The sequence below is a fragment of the Contarinia nasturtii genome, unplaced genomic scaffold (assembly GCF_009176525.2).
Source record: "Contarinia nasturtii isolate CC-2019 unplaced genomic scaffold, AAFC_CNas_1.1 Cnas_scaffold_1371, whole genome shotgun sequence".
Classification (NCBI taxonomy): Eukaryota; Metazoa; Arthropoda; class Insecta; order Diptera; family Cecidomyiidae; genus Contarinia; species Contarinia nasturtii.
Window position 1 is genome coordinate 3,974,316 of NW_022198708.1, and position 19,649 is coordinate 3,993,964.

General features: G+C 32.7%; 2 protein-coding genes across 3 annotated transcripts; both read right to left on the minus strand.

Annotated features, from left to right (window-relative positions):
* Window positions 1–5,838: 5,838 nt before the first annotated feature.
* LOC116345897 (gastric triacylglycerol lipase-like) lies at window positions 5,839–7,437 on the minus strand. Its single transcript, XM_031775636.1, has 5 exons — window positions 7,177–7,437; window positions 6,913–7,105; window positions 6,636–6,851; window positions 6,268–6,554; window positions 5,839–6,201 (listed from the first exon to the last, which is right to left on the minus strand). The coding sequence occupies exons 1-5, from the start codon at window positions 7,417–7,419 to the stop codon at window positions 5,848–5,850; spliced, it is 1,293 nt and encodes a 430-aa protein (XP_031631496.1). The 5' UTR covers window positions 7,420–7,437; the 3' UTR covers window positions 5,839–5,847.
* Window positions 7,438–11,600: 4,163 nt separating this feature from the next.
* On the minus strand, window positions 11,601–19,200 carry LOC116345896 (protein insensitive-like). Of its 2 annotated transcripts, none has more exons than XM_031775633.1 (3): window positions 19,041–19,200; window positions 13,197–14,519; window positions 11,601–13,058 (listed from the first exon to the last, which is right to left on the minus strand). In XM_031775633.1, the coding sequence occupies exons 2-3, from the start codon at window positions 14,470–14,472 to the stop codon at window positions 12,838–12,840; spliced, it is 1,497 nt and encodes a 498-aa protein (XP_031631493.1). In that variant the 5' UTR covers window positions 14,473–14,519; window positions 19,041–19,200; the 3' UTR covers window positions 11,601–12,837. The 2 variants fall into 2 exon arrangements, with proteins under 2 accessions (XP_031631493.1, XP_031631494.1); XM_031775634.1 differs by lacking the exon at window positions 19,041–19,200 and adding an exon at window positions 15,487–15,703.
* Between the last annotated feature and the right edge of the window lie 449 nt (window positions 19,201–19,649).

Sequence of the window (19,649 nt, forward strand, 5' to 3'; positions counted from 1 at the left end):
CTCTTTCGCATAATTACGGATATGGAAAAAAAAGCGAACGAGAGAGAAAGCAAAAGAGGAAGAATGAAAGAGACTTAATATGTTGTAGAAAAAAAGTTTTTGACCACAGGAAATCACGTATAAATTCACGAATGCTTGTAAAAACACACCAAATTCCCAAGTACAATTTAACGTATGTTTTCCGTCACTGGCAATATCTCTTCACAAAAACAAATTTATGATCTCAAATGGTAGAATTCTTAACAGCTTCGTTGTCGATATCTAGATCAACAAAGTTCAACTTTGATTGCAAACATTCTATGCATATCGATTTCCGTTTAAGAGATCTAGTAAAATATAAGCTAATTTCCGCGCTTTTCATTATGAAATACGGTGTAATGGTACATTTTTATAGCCGCACATCAAAAATCAATAACACGTCATTTTCATTTCATGACACAAAATCTCATTAGAAACTTTTGAATCGCTTTCATTTTTTGAATTTTTAACAACAACGAACAAAAAAAAAAACATTCATTGTCTAAAGTTAATGAAATATGCACACAAAAAAGTTAGATGGAAGTTAAAACCAATTTTTTTTGGGGGGGACAAAAATTACATTAAATTCATCTATTCACTGGGCAACCTAGAGAACATTTGTTGCGCCCATGAGCGAGCATTTATTACTTCGAACTAATGTTGTTATTTATTCATTTCTTCTCATAAATAATAATGATTACGAATGAAGTTGCAATACAATTTGAACCAAGAGTTTACCTGAAAATAACACAATTTGATGAAATTTTAGAACATTGCTTTAAGTCAATATTTTGTCCGTCTCTTTTGTTTTTATGATTTCACAGTTTTGAGACTGCTGAAAAAAAGTGAATCCAATTTATAGAAATTTATTCAATAAATAGTTGCTCAACAAATTCACACTTTAATTTATCGCTGTGCAGTAATTTTTTGCTAACTTTAAATTTTAATTGTGTTAATTTAACGCAATAAATTTACATAGTTAATATGAATGTCCGAGAATGAAAGCGAGACTTCTATCCACAACTTATTGAAATGTAACACCGCCATACAAAAAGTGCTGACTGTCAGCATATTTTGTATGGTAGTGTTACATTTCAATAAGTTGTGAATAGAAGTCTCGCTTTCATTCTCGGGCAATCATATGTAACTAATATTTTTGCTAAACCAAATGTTCCAGTTGCATTTTAACCGATCCAGATTCTGGCAGAAGCTTTTTTCCATAGCAGTGAAATACGTAGTTTTTTCGGTTCGACGCGCTACCTGTAATTCATCTAATGAACGTACCGAACTAATTCAGTACGCATCTATGTTTATGACAACCAACGACGAGGAGTTATTGAATTATTAATTTTTGTTGCTAAAATAATTTTAAACAACTTCACATGCATAATAATAATATAATTTTCTCTAACTTAATAAATGTTGTCGAATGTTGATTTTTCTCTTGAATATGGTGTAGAAATGAATAGTCCGACTCCAGCAGCTGAATTAAATATTTCAAGTTATTTATTTTATTTACACAGATAAAAGTAGCGGTTATTGAAACATAAAACCAATATCTAAAATAAAATAATTCTATTCTGAATTTATATGCACATCGAGCTGCTGGAGTCGCTAACATAAGGGCAAAAATGTCCATGCACATGGACAATTTGCAGCGAATGGAAAACTCTCAATTTTTTTGACTAAAGAACATAACCAATTTTATATCATTCATTATTATATATAATCGTGAATTAATTAATTTTGGTATACCTAAAATAACATTTTTATTTACTATATCAATGATTGAAAAGATTCAAGGGACAAGTATCAAAATAACACAGTAAAGATAAGAGTAAATATACAAAATGATTGATTGATATACGGCACAAATATTATTTTAAACCGGAAAATGAATTTTATCGATTAGAAAAAAAAGTAATTAAAAAGACATGTTCAAGTTTTTCGAAAAAGAAATCATGAATGAAAGTTCCTTTTTGAAAAGGAAAATGGCTGCTGGACAAAACTACTGGTACGCGTAGTAGCTGTCAAACTACTAAACTTTCTATCGAATGTCCATTTATCCATAGCGTCACACGGTTGTTTTGATGTCGTTTATGCCATGTACCATCAACATCATCATATCATCGTTTAACTACTTCGAAGATATTTTCAGTATGGAATCGAGCTGGGGCAATTCAATTCTTTGCCTGTCTATAGACATTTATGCGTGCAAAATTGGTTCATAAATTTTATGCAGCAAACACCAAATTTCGTGTATGACGTTTACATTATACGAACGACTGATGTATATACATGGTCCCATTCTTTCTCCCTTTCTCTTTCAACAGTGAATCGATATTGTGTTTGGAAAAGTCCATTGCATAAATATCTAATAAATTCTAATTTAAGCGTAATGGAGTTTTCTGCGTATGTGTGTGTATGAGAATGAGAAGGTATATTTTTATGTGCATTCTTAATCGAATACAAGTGTTGGAATTGTATAAATTTATGAATAGAATTGAGCATGACTACTCGATGTATTGAAACATCAACAGTCCGAACGCGTAAAAAAAGGATTATTTTTAAATTTATTCGAACAAAACGAAAATTCATAAATTTTTTTTTGTTCGTATGACATGCGCTCGCATATAATAATGTACGCAGATTGTCACTTATTATTTCCAACAGTGGCCGTTAATTTCGATTTGAATATTATTATAATCTATTGTTTACATGACAGGACCGTCACTAAATAAAACCGAGAAATTGCAAGGCAATCATTCGATCTTCCGCCAGATGCTTCAATACTACAACCATCTTTTTGTTATTTCAATGTGGCAGAACTCTCTTTTTGTTTGTCGGTCTTTTTTTACTTTTAAATTCGCTTACTTTCGTTTACTGTACATTTTGCCACTCGTTCAATACCATTCGCAATTCGTTTTATATCAAAACCAGAAAGTTCGTCTTAATTGCTTTACAATAAACATAAATTCAATAACAGCCGTCCATGTTTTCATATTGTTGGGTTATATTAGTAAATATTTCGTCGCTTCGAAGCCAAAAAAGTTGGCACAGCATAATCAAATCGCATTATTAAAATAATATATTTCCGTCACAGTTATGTTGTGAAAATGAAAAATTCAACATCGTCAAGTGAAAATGTTTTGCACACTTTTCCATTTAGCATTATAAATGATACACCGAAAATCAGTTTGGCTATTTGTTTTCGTTGATGTTGTTGCTGATGTTGCTGATGTTGCTGCTGAAATGGATGAAAATTTACCAATAAAAAATGGAACATTGACAATTTAACGGTGACGCGGCATACGCGCACAAAATACACAAAAAATGTTTTTGCATGATTTATAAATTACTTGAAAACAGGTTTTATTTTATTAATTTTGAAAATGTATTCACCATTAAATCTCTGTTGTTAATAAGTATGCCAGACTTTGCAAAGATCGCCGACGAAAAAAAGGCACGCTTTCGCCAATCGTTCGCAACTCTTTTCTCTCGCATCTTTTGTTGTCGCTTTATTAAAAATTCGGTTTTGGTTGTCATTAAAAATTGCTATAATTCTTATCGAAGAAAGAAAATCCCGAATCAACCATTTACTCTCGTTTTATCATTAAGTATTCCACGTTGCAGACACTTGAATCCAATGTAAAAATGATTGTAAACAAAAGGCAATTTGCACGAAAAGTGGACCGAATATAATTTTGTATGGAAAAATAATGTTTGCCAAAACATTTCGGATTTTCTCGTTTTCTCTCTCCCTTTGACTCGACGTAAATAATCATTATGATTTTTATGTCTCGAGTGTTTCGCTCACTTACACGCACTCATACGCACACATGCATACCAAATTACAGCATATTGTTGCAAGCGACCAATAAAAAGATCTTCGATGTACTTACTCAAGATACTCAAAATGGCCACATATATTTACCAACCAATATGTATTATATATATTGTATTACTCTCGAACAGTGTAACAAAAACCAATGCATTTAAATTACGAGCCACTTGACATCAAGGAATGATGGGGGAAAATATTTCGAAATGGCATGTGAAAGTGAGTGTGAAAGAATGAAAGAGTGAAAATGTAAAGCACACTGTGTACAACATTGGAAATGCGAAAACGTTCGAAAATTGTGTAAAACATTAAATAGAAGAATTGTGTTTATTTCAACTTTTACTTCTGCCACCCACTTTTTCAACCGAATTTATTCAAAAGCGTTGGCGAGGCGAACGAAGATAACAATAATACATTTTATGTCCAAACACCACTTTGCTTCCAATCTCACTGTTACTTTGGCGATGAAAATAAAACTTGACAATGACATGAACACTTTATACGAACTCGCACACACACACACACCGAATATAAATACATACGCTTTCAAAATATCTGTATGTATATCAACTCATCAAAATGCGAAAATTATCTAAAGCACGAAGTTCGCTTGGGTTTTACACTCCAGCAAACAAAATGTGCACTGTTAATGTTGCCGTTAATTGTACTTTGCGTGTGTCAGTGTGTGTGCAAGCGTTGTTTAGCCCCATCAGGGAAAACTTTAGCAGAAGAAGAAGAAAAAAACGAACTTTATAAATGTTGTTTAATTTTAGATTCTGGTTTATGGGATTTCGAATATTTTCCACATCGGTTGTATACATCAAACTGTCATATTTTTCACCGTTCTACAAATGTGTACGCATGCCGAAGTAAAACAAAAAAAAATTGGTAGAGAAAACAACAAAAACGAATATTAATGCTTTTTGTTGTCACATTAACCAAGTTTCATGGTTGCATTCGAAAGTAAATGGTTAATCAAATATCGCATATATTTTATGAGTTCGGCATTTTATGTTAACAAAAAAGTTCCAATAGCAGCAGAATACTGTCAAATGGATTTATCAGATAAATGTTGGAACATTTGATTTTTTGACTAATTTTCAATCGCAAATCTTGTGGAAATTCATTTTCTTTTTTCAAGATTAGTAATATAAGTGATATTTTCGCAGCCCCTATATTCATAGGCGCTATTTGTGAACAACGCATATGGACAACGAATTTATGATACAATCTATTGATTTTAGCATTTTGTTTATATAAACAAATCAATAAGTCTATTGTTCTACATTCCAGTTTCCCTATTATACCTATGAAGGCTCTCTGGTCGCATTATAAGGAAAATTAGTCATTTTTACTTAGAGAAAAATAGTGATATTTTATATCAAAAAAAATTATTTTCTTTCAAATGCCATTCTTTAAATCCATTCTACCTCCAAACGTGTTAGGCAGTACTTTGCCATTGTTGTTGGTTGATTTCAAATTCAAAATTAAAAGCAGATTCACTCACTTTATTTACGAGAAATTGAGATTATTTCGCTATAAGTGTCATTTTAGTCCAAAATAGATTGGTCGAAGTAAAAAGTGAGAAGGTGTTATATGATATTGATCGTAATTGCATGTGATTACATTATATTGACGTAAAACACAATTTTCTCATTGTATGACAGTGTTATATTTCAATAAAATTTTAGTAGGAGTCTTAATCATTCGTTTTCGGCCAGTCATTGAAAATAATCAGCGGTAATATTTGTTATTTGGTATTGCGAGCAATTTGGGAAGCAATAAAAATAGCTCACAAAAGTGTCAACTGTATTGTGTTTAAGTGTAAGCTGTGTTATTCTCGAAAATAAAAATATTTGCATTCGCAATACGATAAGACATCATTGATAAAATTGTACTGTACAAAATATGTTTTATTTCAGGATTTTTATATTTGACAAACATATAAATGAATGTAAAATAAACAAAAAATGGTCTGGTAATAAAATTCACATGTTTCCCAATGCGAAAGACACAATTTTTGAATAAACTAATGTGTTCGCATTGATACTCCAAAGAAAATCCACATGATTAAACTGCAAAACTTCGTGTATTTCCATTTGGTTGGGTAATTTCGATTGTAATATCTCAATATCAATTGGATTTGTATGAGGATCATTCCGCGAATAAAACAGTTGAATTGGTATCTTAATGTCATCCAGGGGATAATCTCCGGGTGTTGGATGTGTAAATGTGGGTTTCATAGGCCCCATATAATTATATACTAACCATTGGCCAAAATGCACCAACTGATTCACTGATAATCCTCCGGGCATATGACAAATATAAACACCAAGCATACTCTGAAGAAATCAATACGTTTCAATTAAATTCCAATTCAACAATTTATTATATAATATATAACTCACATTATTCCTTTGATTTTCACTTGGTCCTAGCACAAAATTGATCGCAAAATTACAATAAGAACCATTTGCCAATTGGCATAAGTAAGGTGCCAGCAATCGTTGCGGCAAACTGTTTGGTGCGAATTCAAAATTTCTCGTATCAGTGAATAGTTGAAAGAATCTAAGAATATCGTTAATGGGAAATCCGACGTGAGTCATGAATGTAAACGGTGCCAATAAAGTGAACGAACTGATCTTTGAGTGGTACTCCGGTTTTTGAGATGCGAAAATCAATAGCACTGTGCCACCTGTGGACATATTATTGGAAGAAGAGGAAAAAACAAATTACTATTAACCCCCTCAATTAGCAGTTATTGCTATAAATCCACCTTGTGAATGTCCAACGCATGCAATTTTCGAAATATTTGTTCTTTTAATGATTTCATCAATAACGGCCGGTACATCATAAATAGCCATCTCAGCAAACGAAAACTCCCAAAATTTACCCGGTAAATTTGGATTATAAGTTTCATGATTTCGTGAATATCGATTTCCGCGTGCATTATACAGATACACCATAAAACCTTGGTCGGCTAAAAAATATGCTGTAAACATGCAATTGATCAGTTTCTTTGGACTTTTCAATGCTATCTTAAATTTGGTTACCCAAAGACTGATTTCCCCTATTCATACACCAGGTGTCTGATGTATCGAACATCCCATGTAGAAGAAATATCACCTTAAGCTGATTGATTGTAAATTTACTTGAGTAGCACACGAATATCGTCAATATGTAGCCATCGGAAGTTGTTACTTTGAAGCTGTCTTCTATATAACCATAGTACTTGATCAGTTGATTCTCAATGAAATATAGAAATGGAGAATAGTTTTAAAAAAAATGTATATTATTTTTGAACGGATAACCCTTACTGTGATCATGACGCATAATTTTTGAATTTCTGGTTTTGGCACAACATCAGTGATTCCAGTGAGTAAATTTATTGGATTCGATGTAAAAATACTCAAATCCGATAGTAGATTAGTTATATTTGGTGTAGATTCAGTAATCTTATATACAATATCTGTTTGACTTAACGAATTCTGGCCGCATACCTCAAGTGGTCTCAGAAAAATGCCTTTCACCATTACGACAACGAAAAGTTGTGTTAACATTTTGAATATACCCGAGCGTTTGTTCTCACTGTGAAATGTTCAATTAAACTAAACAGACTGCATTGAGTAGCAGTCCTATTTATAGTATCTTGCTCATCGGGGTCTGTACATTTTCAAATCGACGCAGTTCATCATCGAATAATGATTGCAATGGAATTTGTTTGCTTACGATAAGGATATCATATGACGTATGAAAAATCCATTTTATCTTTTCTTCTGTTCGAATGGATCTTAATTATATTTATTTACTTTCAGACGAAATGTATTTCGTACAAATGTATGTCATAGGAATTTCGACTTTTCTCGGTGTTTCATAAATGGATAGATATATCTGCTGAGCTGAGTGCTGTGCAATACACACGAACATATCTGGCTGAGTGCTCAGCTCGGCGGATATATCTATCCATTTATGGATCACTGCTTTTTATGGTTTTTCAACCATGGAATTGAACATTGCACACTGAAAATTGAACGCATTGAACAAGCAGACAGATCTATAGAACAAATTATTAATGTCATAAATACTGTGTACGCTTTGTTTACAATTAATGTTATTGATTCAATTGAATAAACATGTAAACAACGTGACACGAGGCGTCCGTATATTTAAATGGTAATTTTATGTACGCACATTTATATCTGTGGCTCCAGACAAAATACAACTCTCATTTTTAGCGCATTTGAAATGCAGAGCTATTGGATTTGTTTTTTTTTTTTCAGTTACCAAAACTCCGAAACGTGTTGGTCGATTTCAACGAAATTTTAACAGTGAATGTTGATGTGTTAAATCTCGGCTGACATCCATTTTGGACCAGGTTGGACCAGTCCATCTTGGTCTTCTTATCAAAAAGTGGGCTAAAATGTTGAATTTGAAAGATCTTATTGCTAAATTCGGATGTCATGACAAACGTAATTCTCAGGTTCATTACCAAAAAGTTTGAAGTGCAGCAAAATTTTAAAGTTTCAAGTGCGGCCAAATTCACTGTCGTACATTCATGGCTTTGACCAATTCTAAAATAAATATTGTGAATACAACTGAGCGCATGGTTCTTTAACACATGTATGTTGTATACACTTCGTTCGTTGACTTTGATTATAAACTTTGTTCAGTGCAATTTTTTGAACATTATGAAACGGCGGCCCGCAAAGGAATCAACAGCAAAACTCGTTTTCTAACACGATTAATATATATATTTTTTTAAACACAACATGAATGTTATGCCAATAAAGTAATTATTGACAATTTTAATGAGGTTAAAATTCGTGTTTGATGAAAAAGCAAGCTCAGATTCTCAGGATGATTTTAAAATGAAAAGCCGCTCTCAGCACATTACTGATTAAGAGTTTGTACACAGAGTATATTCAAAGAGAGAGTAATCATACTAAACACATTTCCTTGAATTTCTAGTTTCTAGTTTGCTAATGATGGAGGAGGATAGGCGTTAATGACAGACATGCATCCATTGCTTTTAATTAATAAATTGTATTTTTCTCGTGACTAGAGCTGCTGAGTAATGCATCTAACAATGCAATATTCACGCATTGAGAAGATGCAAAGGTGGACCAAGACCTTGAATTTTATATGTATCATGGGTTGTACGCGTCATATTCATTTTATCCTGGTTTGTATGTGTGATGAACCAAATAGCAGAAAAAGAAAAAAAAAAAGACTTTTTTTTCATGTTTCGAATGTGTTTCGGTGTCACATTAATCGAGTTTCATGGTTGCATATAAAAGTAGTTAATCAAATATCTACTTTAATATGTGCACATATTTCATTGGTATCGCTTTTTATATAAACCAAAGAAAGCAGAAATAGCAGCACAGCTGCCAAAAAAAAAATCTGAATGCAAGAAAAAAAATGACGAAAAAAGCACAAGAGATAAGTTGAAAAAGTTTTGAACTTAAGAGTTTGCTTTTTTGTGGCGGTGGTTTTCGAAGTGAACCGAATCGCAGTTGCTGAAAAATACGAAAATTCGAAATGGTTTTACAAGTGCATGAATTGAGTTGAAATAAGATTCTCTTCACTTTTCCCATTTTAGTGCAATAGTTCAGTTTACTAAGATTTCTAATTGTTGCCGAAGGCTAAAAGTTGTAAAATTCAACCAATGGATGACACACAATCTCAGTCCAAAACAATCAGATACGGGTGAAAAACTTTTCCTCGAAGTGCACGATTTTTTTTCGTTGTCGTTTCCATTGTATGGCTATGTCAATCGATGTGGGTTTTTTTCTTTTTTTTTTTTGCTACTCATTTCATCTATATAACATGAAAGCGATTCGAGTCAATTAAAATGTTTTCCATCAATAGTACCGAAATGCTTTGATTATATTGTTTTTCATTGGTGTGGATGAAAAAAAAAAACAGAATTAAGTGACCAAACGTTGACACTATATAACTTACAATAGGCACATAATTATTTAGGATAACAATGACAAACCAATAAAAAGTAATGCGTAGCATTAAATGGACTTAACTAGTCGAAGCAAATATCAATAGAATTCACAATCACTGTGATGTAAACGGGAAAACACTTATGTACGATATCTGTCACAAGCAATACATAGACGTATTCGTTTACTAAATCTATTAAAATTACGAGAGGAAATTAGGATTAAATGTAATCTTAGTCTTTGCAAGTGTTTTTATTGGAATCGTGAGTAAGAGCACATTTTTTTCATACATCTATCTAAATAAATGCGAAAAAGGAACAATTCAATCATAACTTACCATTGTTTCTTGAAACGAAAATGAACGGTCGGTGTTTATAGTTGAAAAATCGAATATTCACCGTATTTTACGCATTACATACATTCATAATAATTCTCAAGCATCTAAGTGAATATTTGTAGGTTGTGGGATTTGAATGTGTCTCATTGCATTTGAAATTTTATAAACGCTCAATAAAAAGCCGGAAAAATAAAACAATACTATCAAAAGCAAAGAGATTATTCACATTTCAAGCGATGGAACCATTCTTATTTTCTTTTTAATTTCGAGTATTGGTGTTTGCTGTGCGAGATGAATTTGTTATTTTTTGTTCATCCCACATTCTGCTGTTGTGGCTCAATTTCGGCTCTTCAGTGGCTCACGGCATAAAAATGCTTGTTGTTTGTTCAGTGAATGGAAGAAAAACGCTTTTTGCCAATTGATAAAAATACCATTTAAAATGGTTTCAAAAATGTTTGTTGACTCATTTTTTACAATATTGTTTTGTGCTCGTCGACAGTTAATTCGATTTGTGTGTTTTGTATTTTCTCATTTTGCCAATCTGTATTTATTTGCCCACTAGAACGAACCGAAGCAGGCGAACGAGTGAGACGAGTGAATTGGCCATTGAAGAGTGTGAGTAAATGAATAAGTGTGTGTGTGTGTGCTTGAATGGATGTAATGTACAGTGGCCACGAGTACCGTATTGCCCGACCCAGACGCTACCGTAAGAAATAATGTCACATTAATATTATTCGGTTACTGGTGGATTGAATGTTTGGATCGAATGTGTTTGAGATTTATGGTCGAGAGTTTGCAGTTAGATAGAGATTGAGAGAAAAAGATGTGGTTTCGTGGTTATTTTCGTCGCATTCCTTAGATTGTGTGCCAGTGAGTTTTCAATTATTAATGGTTTTGGATTTGCATAATTTCGAATGTTGAGCTGTTGCTGCTGGTGGAAACAATAGCTGTGATGTTCGCGCGCTCCGTCTCTCTCACACTCGCATCCTATCACACCGAGCGCGGTAACCGATCCCGTACACAGAAGATACGCCAAGAACAAATCGATTGAGGTCGCAACAGCAACAACGATAACACACAGAATGAGAGAGAGAGAGAGAGAGAGAGAGAGAGAGAGAGTGAGAAAAAAATCGTTACGGTTAATCGAGTTTCTTGATACAAATTTTCGCATCGTTGCTGCCGTACACACAATTGTGTGCTGAGTTATGTTGTCGACAGGCATCGTGCACCATAATATACGCTATTTCTTCTGTATTTGAATATTCGCAACAAATGCTGACCAGCTGGCCGTTATAATTATAATGGAAACATCTCTGTACTGCTTATCACATTAAAAATACATACCATCCAAATCATGAACTCCTTTTCCCCATTCATCTCTCCACGAATTTGAAATAAAAACGAATTGAACACGGTTGCAGTTTTTTTTTACATTTTATTTTTATTTTCATTATAATTTTGTTAAGTCATTTTACAATAATTTCGTTCGAATCGTTTCCTGTTCAAGTTGTTCGTTCTAATGTAAATGCTCAACGAATTATTTTTTTGGATGGTTTTTATTATGCGCTACCAGTAGTGATGAGATGTATAAACATCTCAAATAAATTCTAAAGCAGATTGAGCGTTGGTATGCACGCTATAGAAATGATATTATGTTCGGAACTCCCAACTTTTCGATTCGGTATGCTTTTCGTGAAATGTTCGTTTTCACTTTTCAGTGAATTATTTAAAATAAGTATGTATTGAAATACAGTTAACAATTCCTCGTCTACTAAATATATGTAACAAAAATCTTTGCGGGCGCATTACAACGATTTGAAACCAACGAACTTGCTGATTCGGTTTGATAAAGTTTGAACAATTTTCACGTAATATCGATTTTGTGGTTTGGTATGGTGTTGTATGGACACAATTTTATATGTGTTCAAAAATAACCATAGATCCTCTTTTTTTGCACTTGTTAAATACTAGGGTAATATTGGTTTGTTAGCTAAAAACCATTGGATTTGATACACATACTTCAAATAAATAACTTTTAATTTTTGTATTGACTTTTTACAAACCACCATACAAATTTACATATATGCTGCTCAATGTTGTCTAAATACTACTTTTTTTTAAGAGACATTGTGTTTCTCTTTTGTATAAAATCTACAATTTTTTTACTTCCGCAATTTTTACTAAAATTTTAATAATGATGATTTTTTTCTTAATACTTTCGATTTTTCCCTAACATTTTAAATTTTTTTTTCATAATATTTTCTTTTTTTTATCTTTAAATTGTACAAATTAATGTTGCCCTTCAACCGTATAGAGATTTTCAATTTAAAACTACAAATGTAGTTGTAACCACCACAAATCACATAACTTTTTTTTTAAATATTGTAATGTAGCTGTTTAATTAATCAATCATTATCCATAATATACGGCATGTCTTTATGAGAAGCGTTTCGATATTCTGGAGAAGTGCAGTAATATAATTAAATAAAAATCGTTCGTATTGGATAAAATTGAGCGTAATCAATAAAATAGCAGATAAAATATATTGTGTTGTGTGTGTATATATAGTAGGTGGACTTATATATTATATATATATCGATGACATTCGATATTTATATATATATATATATATATATTTATGTGTTTTATATATTTAATAAGCGATTAGCTTAATGTTTTGGTATCATTTAGTTTCCTACGTTTTCTTTGTTTTCGAGTTTCATTAGTGCTTTACGAGTTTTATCGGCGCGCTGGCGCATCATTTTATTTTCATCAGCACATTTGGTTGTAATTGAGCTTCTGACCGCGGTTTCTGTGACCTTGCAACGTTTTGCCACATAGTGAACAATGTCGGCAATGATTTTTGGGTTAAGCTGGTTTTTGGTCGGTTTGCTTGACTCGATAAAAGCTGAAATTAACAAAAAAAAAAAATATTTTAAAATAAATTTTGTAATAAACCATTTTGATTCAATTGTTTAATCGATGTTGCTTGTGTGCTTGTGTACTTTTATCATTGCCATTTGTTATTTTATAAATATCAACATACCTGGTGATGGTTTTCCGGTTAGTGAATGTGAAGCGAGTACTTCACGAGTGAATTTGGTACGCAATAGGCGTCGAGTGGCAGCGGTGTGTGAATTCCAATTAACATTTATTAGAATGTTGCGTGTTATGGTTGTACCATTCACACCGATCACAACCTCTTCATTTGGATCACCCTCATCTTCTGGATAGCTTTCACCATTTTTGCTGCTTTTGCTGCTTTTACTACTGTTGCTATAATCATGTTTCATGACAGCTACATGCGTTGAATCATTGTGATTTGCATCCGACTGATAGATCGACTGATTTGATGCACTCAACGATACACGACTGTGGTTTGAATAGGAAAAATTGCTATCGGTGCTTGCCTCAATCACCGGTTCAATACTAATTGAATTGTAGTTCAATGTGTGCGGTGTATAATTGGATTGATGGCTCAAATTTAAGATTCTCGGCGGATTAACGTGTGGCGGACGAGCAACAACCGATGGTGTTGAATTCAACATCGAACGATTAAAGTCGGTATGCATTGCCATTTCTTGTTGATGGATCAGTCTCTCCGATAAATCTTTTAACAATGACTTAATCTCGGCCACTTCAATGCGTAAATCAGCAACTTGTTGCTTCATTTCATGATTTTCTTCGGTCAATGTATGAACATCACGTGAAATATTCTCTTCGGTGGCTAAAATTTTCGTGAATCGCATCTCATTGCCGGCCAAATCATTCACATTGTTTACCTTAAAATCGGTTTGAGTTTGTTGATCAAATGTCATCGGTGGATAATTTTGAACATTTGGATTCGTTTTGATGACCGATTGCTTGTTCATTATACCATTTTGAGTTGATGTACCAGCTTCATGAGTACCATTCCAGCGTACATATTGCTGCGATGTCGATGCACCATTCTCCAATTTTGGCATTGAAATGCGTTTACGTTTTTTACTATTTTGCATCTCGTACTCTTCTTTTTGCATTTTAACGACCATCACCTTGAGTTCGTCATTCAGAAATTCTTTGTCATCCGAAATAGCAACAACAGTTGCCTGTACTACACCTGAATCTTTCTTAATGTACACCAATTTTCCCGTATGCATCGATTCGAAGTTCGGACTCAAGCGATTACCACCGCCAGTACAGACATCCTTAGCTGCAACAACTTCACAATTTGTCACCTTGTTACGGTGACGATATTCAACCAGCATCCATAATGGCAGATTCGCAGTTGTTCCCTCATCGGTATCCCGTTTAACAAAGACGATGGCACTTTGGTCAGTCATTTTTCAATGAATTACTTCAATATAGACAATAGCAAATAAAAAGAGATCTGAAAATCAATACATTCAAAATAGTATGGAAATTAATTTTTTTTTCTTCAAAATACGTCAATAATAATAAAAATATAAGGTACTATTTGCTGTATTACATTCGAATGAAGTAGCATTAAATTAAATAAAACATGTGATGTGCGAAAATTTGAAAAAGAAGGAAAAATCAGTCAGCACAAATAAGCGTTTGACAATTTATTTTCGCATTTAATACACTCAAGTGAGTAATAAAGGTACAACTTTTTATAATTCAGTTTGATTGGCCACAAGTATGTTTAAAGTGAAACGATAGAAAGAGAGAGATTGAGAGAGAGAGATAGAGAGAGAGTTGTTGAAAAAAAAACTAGAGACTTCGCTTTTGCAATCACATTCGTTCAGAACGGTAATAGACTGTCGCTTTATTCTACATCATCTCCAAAAAAAAATTTTCGTTCTTTTGGTATTGTAAGCATTTTTCTTGTTCTGTTCTTTATGTGCATTATCTTTTGTGAACGAAATGAAGGAAAAACAATCCAAACGAGGCAACGAAATACACCAACATATACACAGACACACAGTATGCCAGTGATGCATAAAAATCGTATTGGTAAAGCCATTCCTTCTACTCAAATCGTTTTTTCGATTTTCTTCTTAAGTTTTTTCTTTCGCTTTGTTTTATTGTTGAATATGCTCGACGTATGTTACATTTCTCGGAATGATGAAACGAAATGGGTTTTCTCCCTCTGTGCTCACCAATGGAAATCTACCTGAGTGGTAATTCTACTTAATGTGTCAAACAGAAAAGGAATATGATGAAAGATCAACGCAAAATGTCAGAACATGCGTTTAACAGCGACATTTTGGGTTCGAACACAAATATTTTACTTGAAACATTTTTTGTGTTCACAAACAATAATATTTTAAAAAATATTTTATTGAACATTTTTTACTTATTTTAAAATCTAATATTGTGAGCATCCCACTTACTTCGAATAATCGCTACGATTCCGCCAATTGGAATTTAATTCGTTCTGCGCTATATAACGGTGTGTGACAACACGCGTACCGTTCTTATTCAAAATTCTGAGTATCTAAATTCAATTTATATACAACAATTTCTCGATAAAGTCACTTGTTATTATTATTTTTTTTTTTTTGAAAAAAGTGGTCAAAACACAGCCGATATGCATAAAGTATTCACGTTTAAATTAAAAAAAAAAACGAATAATTTTTAACAAAATAAAAATAAGTAACAATGAAACAGATTGGAGAAAAAATGGATTTTTTTTAAATGTCTTCACCGGTTGAATTCAAGAGCTAAACTGTAGAGCAGTTGTCAAAGAAAATAGTTAAGTCAGCTTGTATGGGCACAAAGGTGGTGAGAAACGAAATAAGAACGCACTAATGTTTTTTTTAAGAATAAGAGAAGTATAGAAGGAAGGGAGACACCACTACCTAATTGCATGTATTTGGACAATGTCAATACAAATACAATTACACTGATCTGTTGCTTTTTGGTCGATGAATGAGACGAAGAGAAAAAATGTATTTGTATGGGTGATCATTTGGAATGGAAATTCCCTCGCATACACGTACACAAACACACACACACACATGTACTCACATTCTTATAGACCGACCAATATGTATAGGCGAATATGGCAACATTACAAATACATTTAAAGAGAACTGTGTAAGGGATCAAATTCAAGAAACAAACTCGGGGCGAAACAGATTGACAGTTGAGCGAAACGAAAAGAAGAAAGAAAGAAAAAAAAACTATAAAGAAGACTAATTGGAAAATATCGGGCGAATGTTTGTGTCGAGACTGGAATTCAAGTATGGCCACGGTACAGGTAAAATTCGTATAAGGGCAAATTGAGATCGTCGTCGTTTAGATTTTTCGCTGGTGAAATCAAATACAAAATTCGCTGCACACACCGAGATGAAATATGACTTATGAATAATATACGACAAGACAAGAATGAGAACGACAACGTCTTATTCTCGCCAACATTTGGCATTTAATATTGATTGCACGTTGTTCTGCATAACGCTTCTTTAAAGATATATAGTATTTTGTTTGGAATTGGAAATGTGGCAAATGTGTCGATACGACGAGTAGCAACGCGACGGCAACACAAAATTGTTGGGTTAAAAAAAATAAGACAGAGACACGAAGTGGGTATGAAGTGAGATAGAAATGGGCGAAATGGTACGGGATCGAGAAAGAGATAGATCGAATGTAAAGAAGCGTATACAAAATTCTCAATGCATTAACGCTATGCAATGTTTTAAACCATCATTCATTGTTATATGTTTGGTTGTGTTTCGTTTTCTCTGTCTCGCTTTGCATGAATTGTGAAGCTTATTTTTGCCGCCAGAATGATAAAAAAAAGGAACACAAAAATGGAGAATACGCGATTTAGTTGAACTTAAATATGACAATTAAAAGTAAAATGTAATAAAAAAAAACACACAGACACAGACAAACGGAGAAGCAGAAGATACGACAATTCAATAGATTGTATTTTTTGGGTGTAATTTTTTGTTTCTTTGAATTTTTGAAAAGAAGGACATGCTATTTTATTACCTTATTTGAATTGTTGAGAAAAGAAAACATGGCACATTTTACAATAGAAAACCCAAAGAAGATTTTATGCAAAGCAGCACAGCAATTTTCAAGACCAACCGAAAACTTAAGGTAAAAGGTAAACAGAAGAAGTTGAAAACTTTCCTTTTGTTATTTTCATTGTATTATTTCAGTTGCTGTGCATGTTTTTTCATATTTAAGCACCATAAAATCCAGAGTAAGATTGATATTTACATATATTCCTTCTTTTGCATCTTCTTCTTCTTCTTCTTATTGTTCTTCATTTCGGTGTTCTTACTGTGGAGGATTTTCTTATTGCGTTCAGGTATGCATTTCGAACAATTAAGAAAATTTGTTTGACTAATGAAAGAAGGATAGCATTTTGTGTGCTGTTTTTTTGTATTGTTTTTGTGTTTTTTGTTATTCTTATTTCTGGAACACCATACGAATTTTATGGCATTTGCAAAAAATTTTGTTTGGATTAGCAACAGATAAAACAATGGATCTTTATCTTTTCGATTCGCATCTTCTTAGCTCATACTCTCATCCCTTGTCCTGACCATAAAAAAACAACAACAATGTAAATACTTTTTACATTATTTGATGTGTTTTCTCATTTTAAGCCATTTTCTATTCTCGGTAGAAACGAATATTTAAGTTGGCGTGAAATGAAATTTTCCTTAAACTGCAACATATTCTGACAAACAAACCAAAAAATTCGTTTCATGCTTCGTGCTTACCAAATGGCAACGAACATCAAAATATCAGAAACAAAGGATGAGTCTCCATGGCTCTGATCATTATTCAAAGGGTGAATCGAATCGAGAAATTAAAAATATTTCATTTATTAAAGTACGATTAAAAAAGAGGTTCCAATTGGAAAAAAATATTATGCAAAATTCGATTCACTGCAATTATTTTTAGATCGCTATACATGCATTTTATTCCATGTTATTACGACATGCGTGTGTCGATGGTTTATTTTGCTTCACATTCTGCATTCTTACAGTTCAGAAACATGCATTCTCTTCTTTTTTTTAAGTATACAAATCGCTCAGGTGATGGTGGTAATCATCACATCTGCTTGCTTATTGCAAATCAATAAACCCAATTGATGTACTTTGAAATGTGAGAACAAATGAGCAAATCGATAGCGAATCGAATGAAGTAATATTCGCATTGAAATAAAACCGTTTCTCTTTTTCTTTTTTTTCCAACATATGATTACTATTTTTTGCTGCTTTTTTATTTCTCCAACTGACAATTCGTTTTGATTTGATTTTATTAATTTTCAACATAATAAATTCGAATTTTGAAATCATACGTCATTTAATTCATGAAATGAAATTCATTTTAGACATTAAATGGAAAGATAAAAAGTGTAGGTCTATAAAATGAAGCCTAAGAAATGTGTCGGCATTTGTGCCGACTTTATGATGCCGATGCAACAAGTCAGAAAATTAATGTAAAATGTTTGCTTCATTTTTCCTTCTTTCTCTTTATCTATCTCCTTCTTACTCGATCTCTGAATATCTCAATATTTAGCCCTCTCCCTCTCTCTTTTGCTCTTCCTTATCGAATTGAAAATCGATTGTAACATTTCTCGGAAATGAGAAATGATCTTTTTCTACTTTTTCTCTAAGAAGCAGTCTACCTGAATGGGCACTCGAATCGAAAAATTCAAACAAAGTGGCGACGATGAAATGAGAAAATAAATTGAAAATCAAATATACGGGGTGAATTTTTTTGAGACCAAAAAATTCTATTTCAAATACATTAAATTAGATACTTTTCCATTCAATATTATTATTTAAGCCAAAAAAAGATGGGAATTTATTTAATGCAAAATATTTTTCAAAACCTCAAGTTAAATTTCAGCAGTAACAATTCAAATTAAATATACATGAGGATCTTGTATTATGGCATAAAACAACGCTTGTGTACTTACTTTGAAGGAACGCCGCTACTCTGCCGCCAATTGGAATATAATGAATTAACTTGTTGTACGCGCACTGTTGATTTTTTGAATCGACTTTACAAACACCTTTAAATAATATTTTTGTTTTAATTTAAAAAAAAAATTGATATTATCGGACAATGTTTTGTGAAAAATAGCAAGTAAAAATTACAATTATTCAATTTAAACTGAAGAGAAAAAAAACGTTCAATTACAATGTGTTTACAAATGGAATGTAAGAATCACACTGATCGGTAACTCAAGAAAGATAGCTAGCTTCTGCCAGTGGTGATGTTTGTCGTTAAGGATATATATATGCAAACAACAACAACGATGGTAAAAATGAAATACATGTTGCGGCGAAGAATGAGCGAGACAGACACAGCAGAACACAACACTAATTATGGCAACACAACGAAAATGTACATTGTACACATACAATTGCAGTGCAGTGATCGTAAAGGAAGTGTGTATGATCAGTTATACATTAAAAAAAATTCCCTCTCATTATCAACACATATGTGTAGATTTACTCAATGCACACGCATACAGCCAAACATGTTTTTGTTGCTCTGTATGCTGTCACATACAGTGCGTAAG

What these genes read in the sequence shown, in the direction of transcription:
- LOC116345897 (XM_031775636.1), bottom strand. Translation starts at nt 7,419, where the DNA reads ATGTTAACACAACTTTTCGTTGTCGTAATGGTGAAAGGCATTTTTCTG. An exon ending in TAGGGGAAATCAGTCTTTGG is followed by an intron (nt 6,852 to 6,912) that starts GTAACCAAATTT and finishes GCATGTTTACAG; the next exon opens with CATATTTTTTAGCCGACCAA. An exon ending in GTGAAAATCAAAGGAATAAT is followed by an intron (nt 6,202 to 6,267) that starts GTGAGTTATATA and finishes TGATTTCTTCAG; the next exon opens with AGTATGCTTGGTGTTTATAT.
- LOC116345896 (XM_031775633.1), bottom strand. Translation starts at nt 14,472, where the DNA reads ATGACTGACCAAAGTGCCATCGTCTTTGTTAAACGGGATACCGATGAG. An exon ending in AACCGGAAAACCATCACCAG is followed by an intron (nt 13,059 to 13,196) that starts GTATGTTGATAT and finishes TGTTAATTTCAG; the next exon opens with CTTTTATCGAGTCAAGCAAA.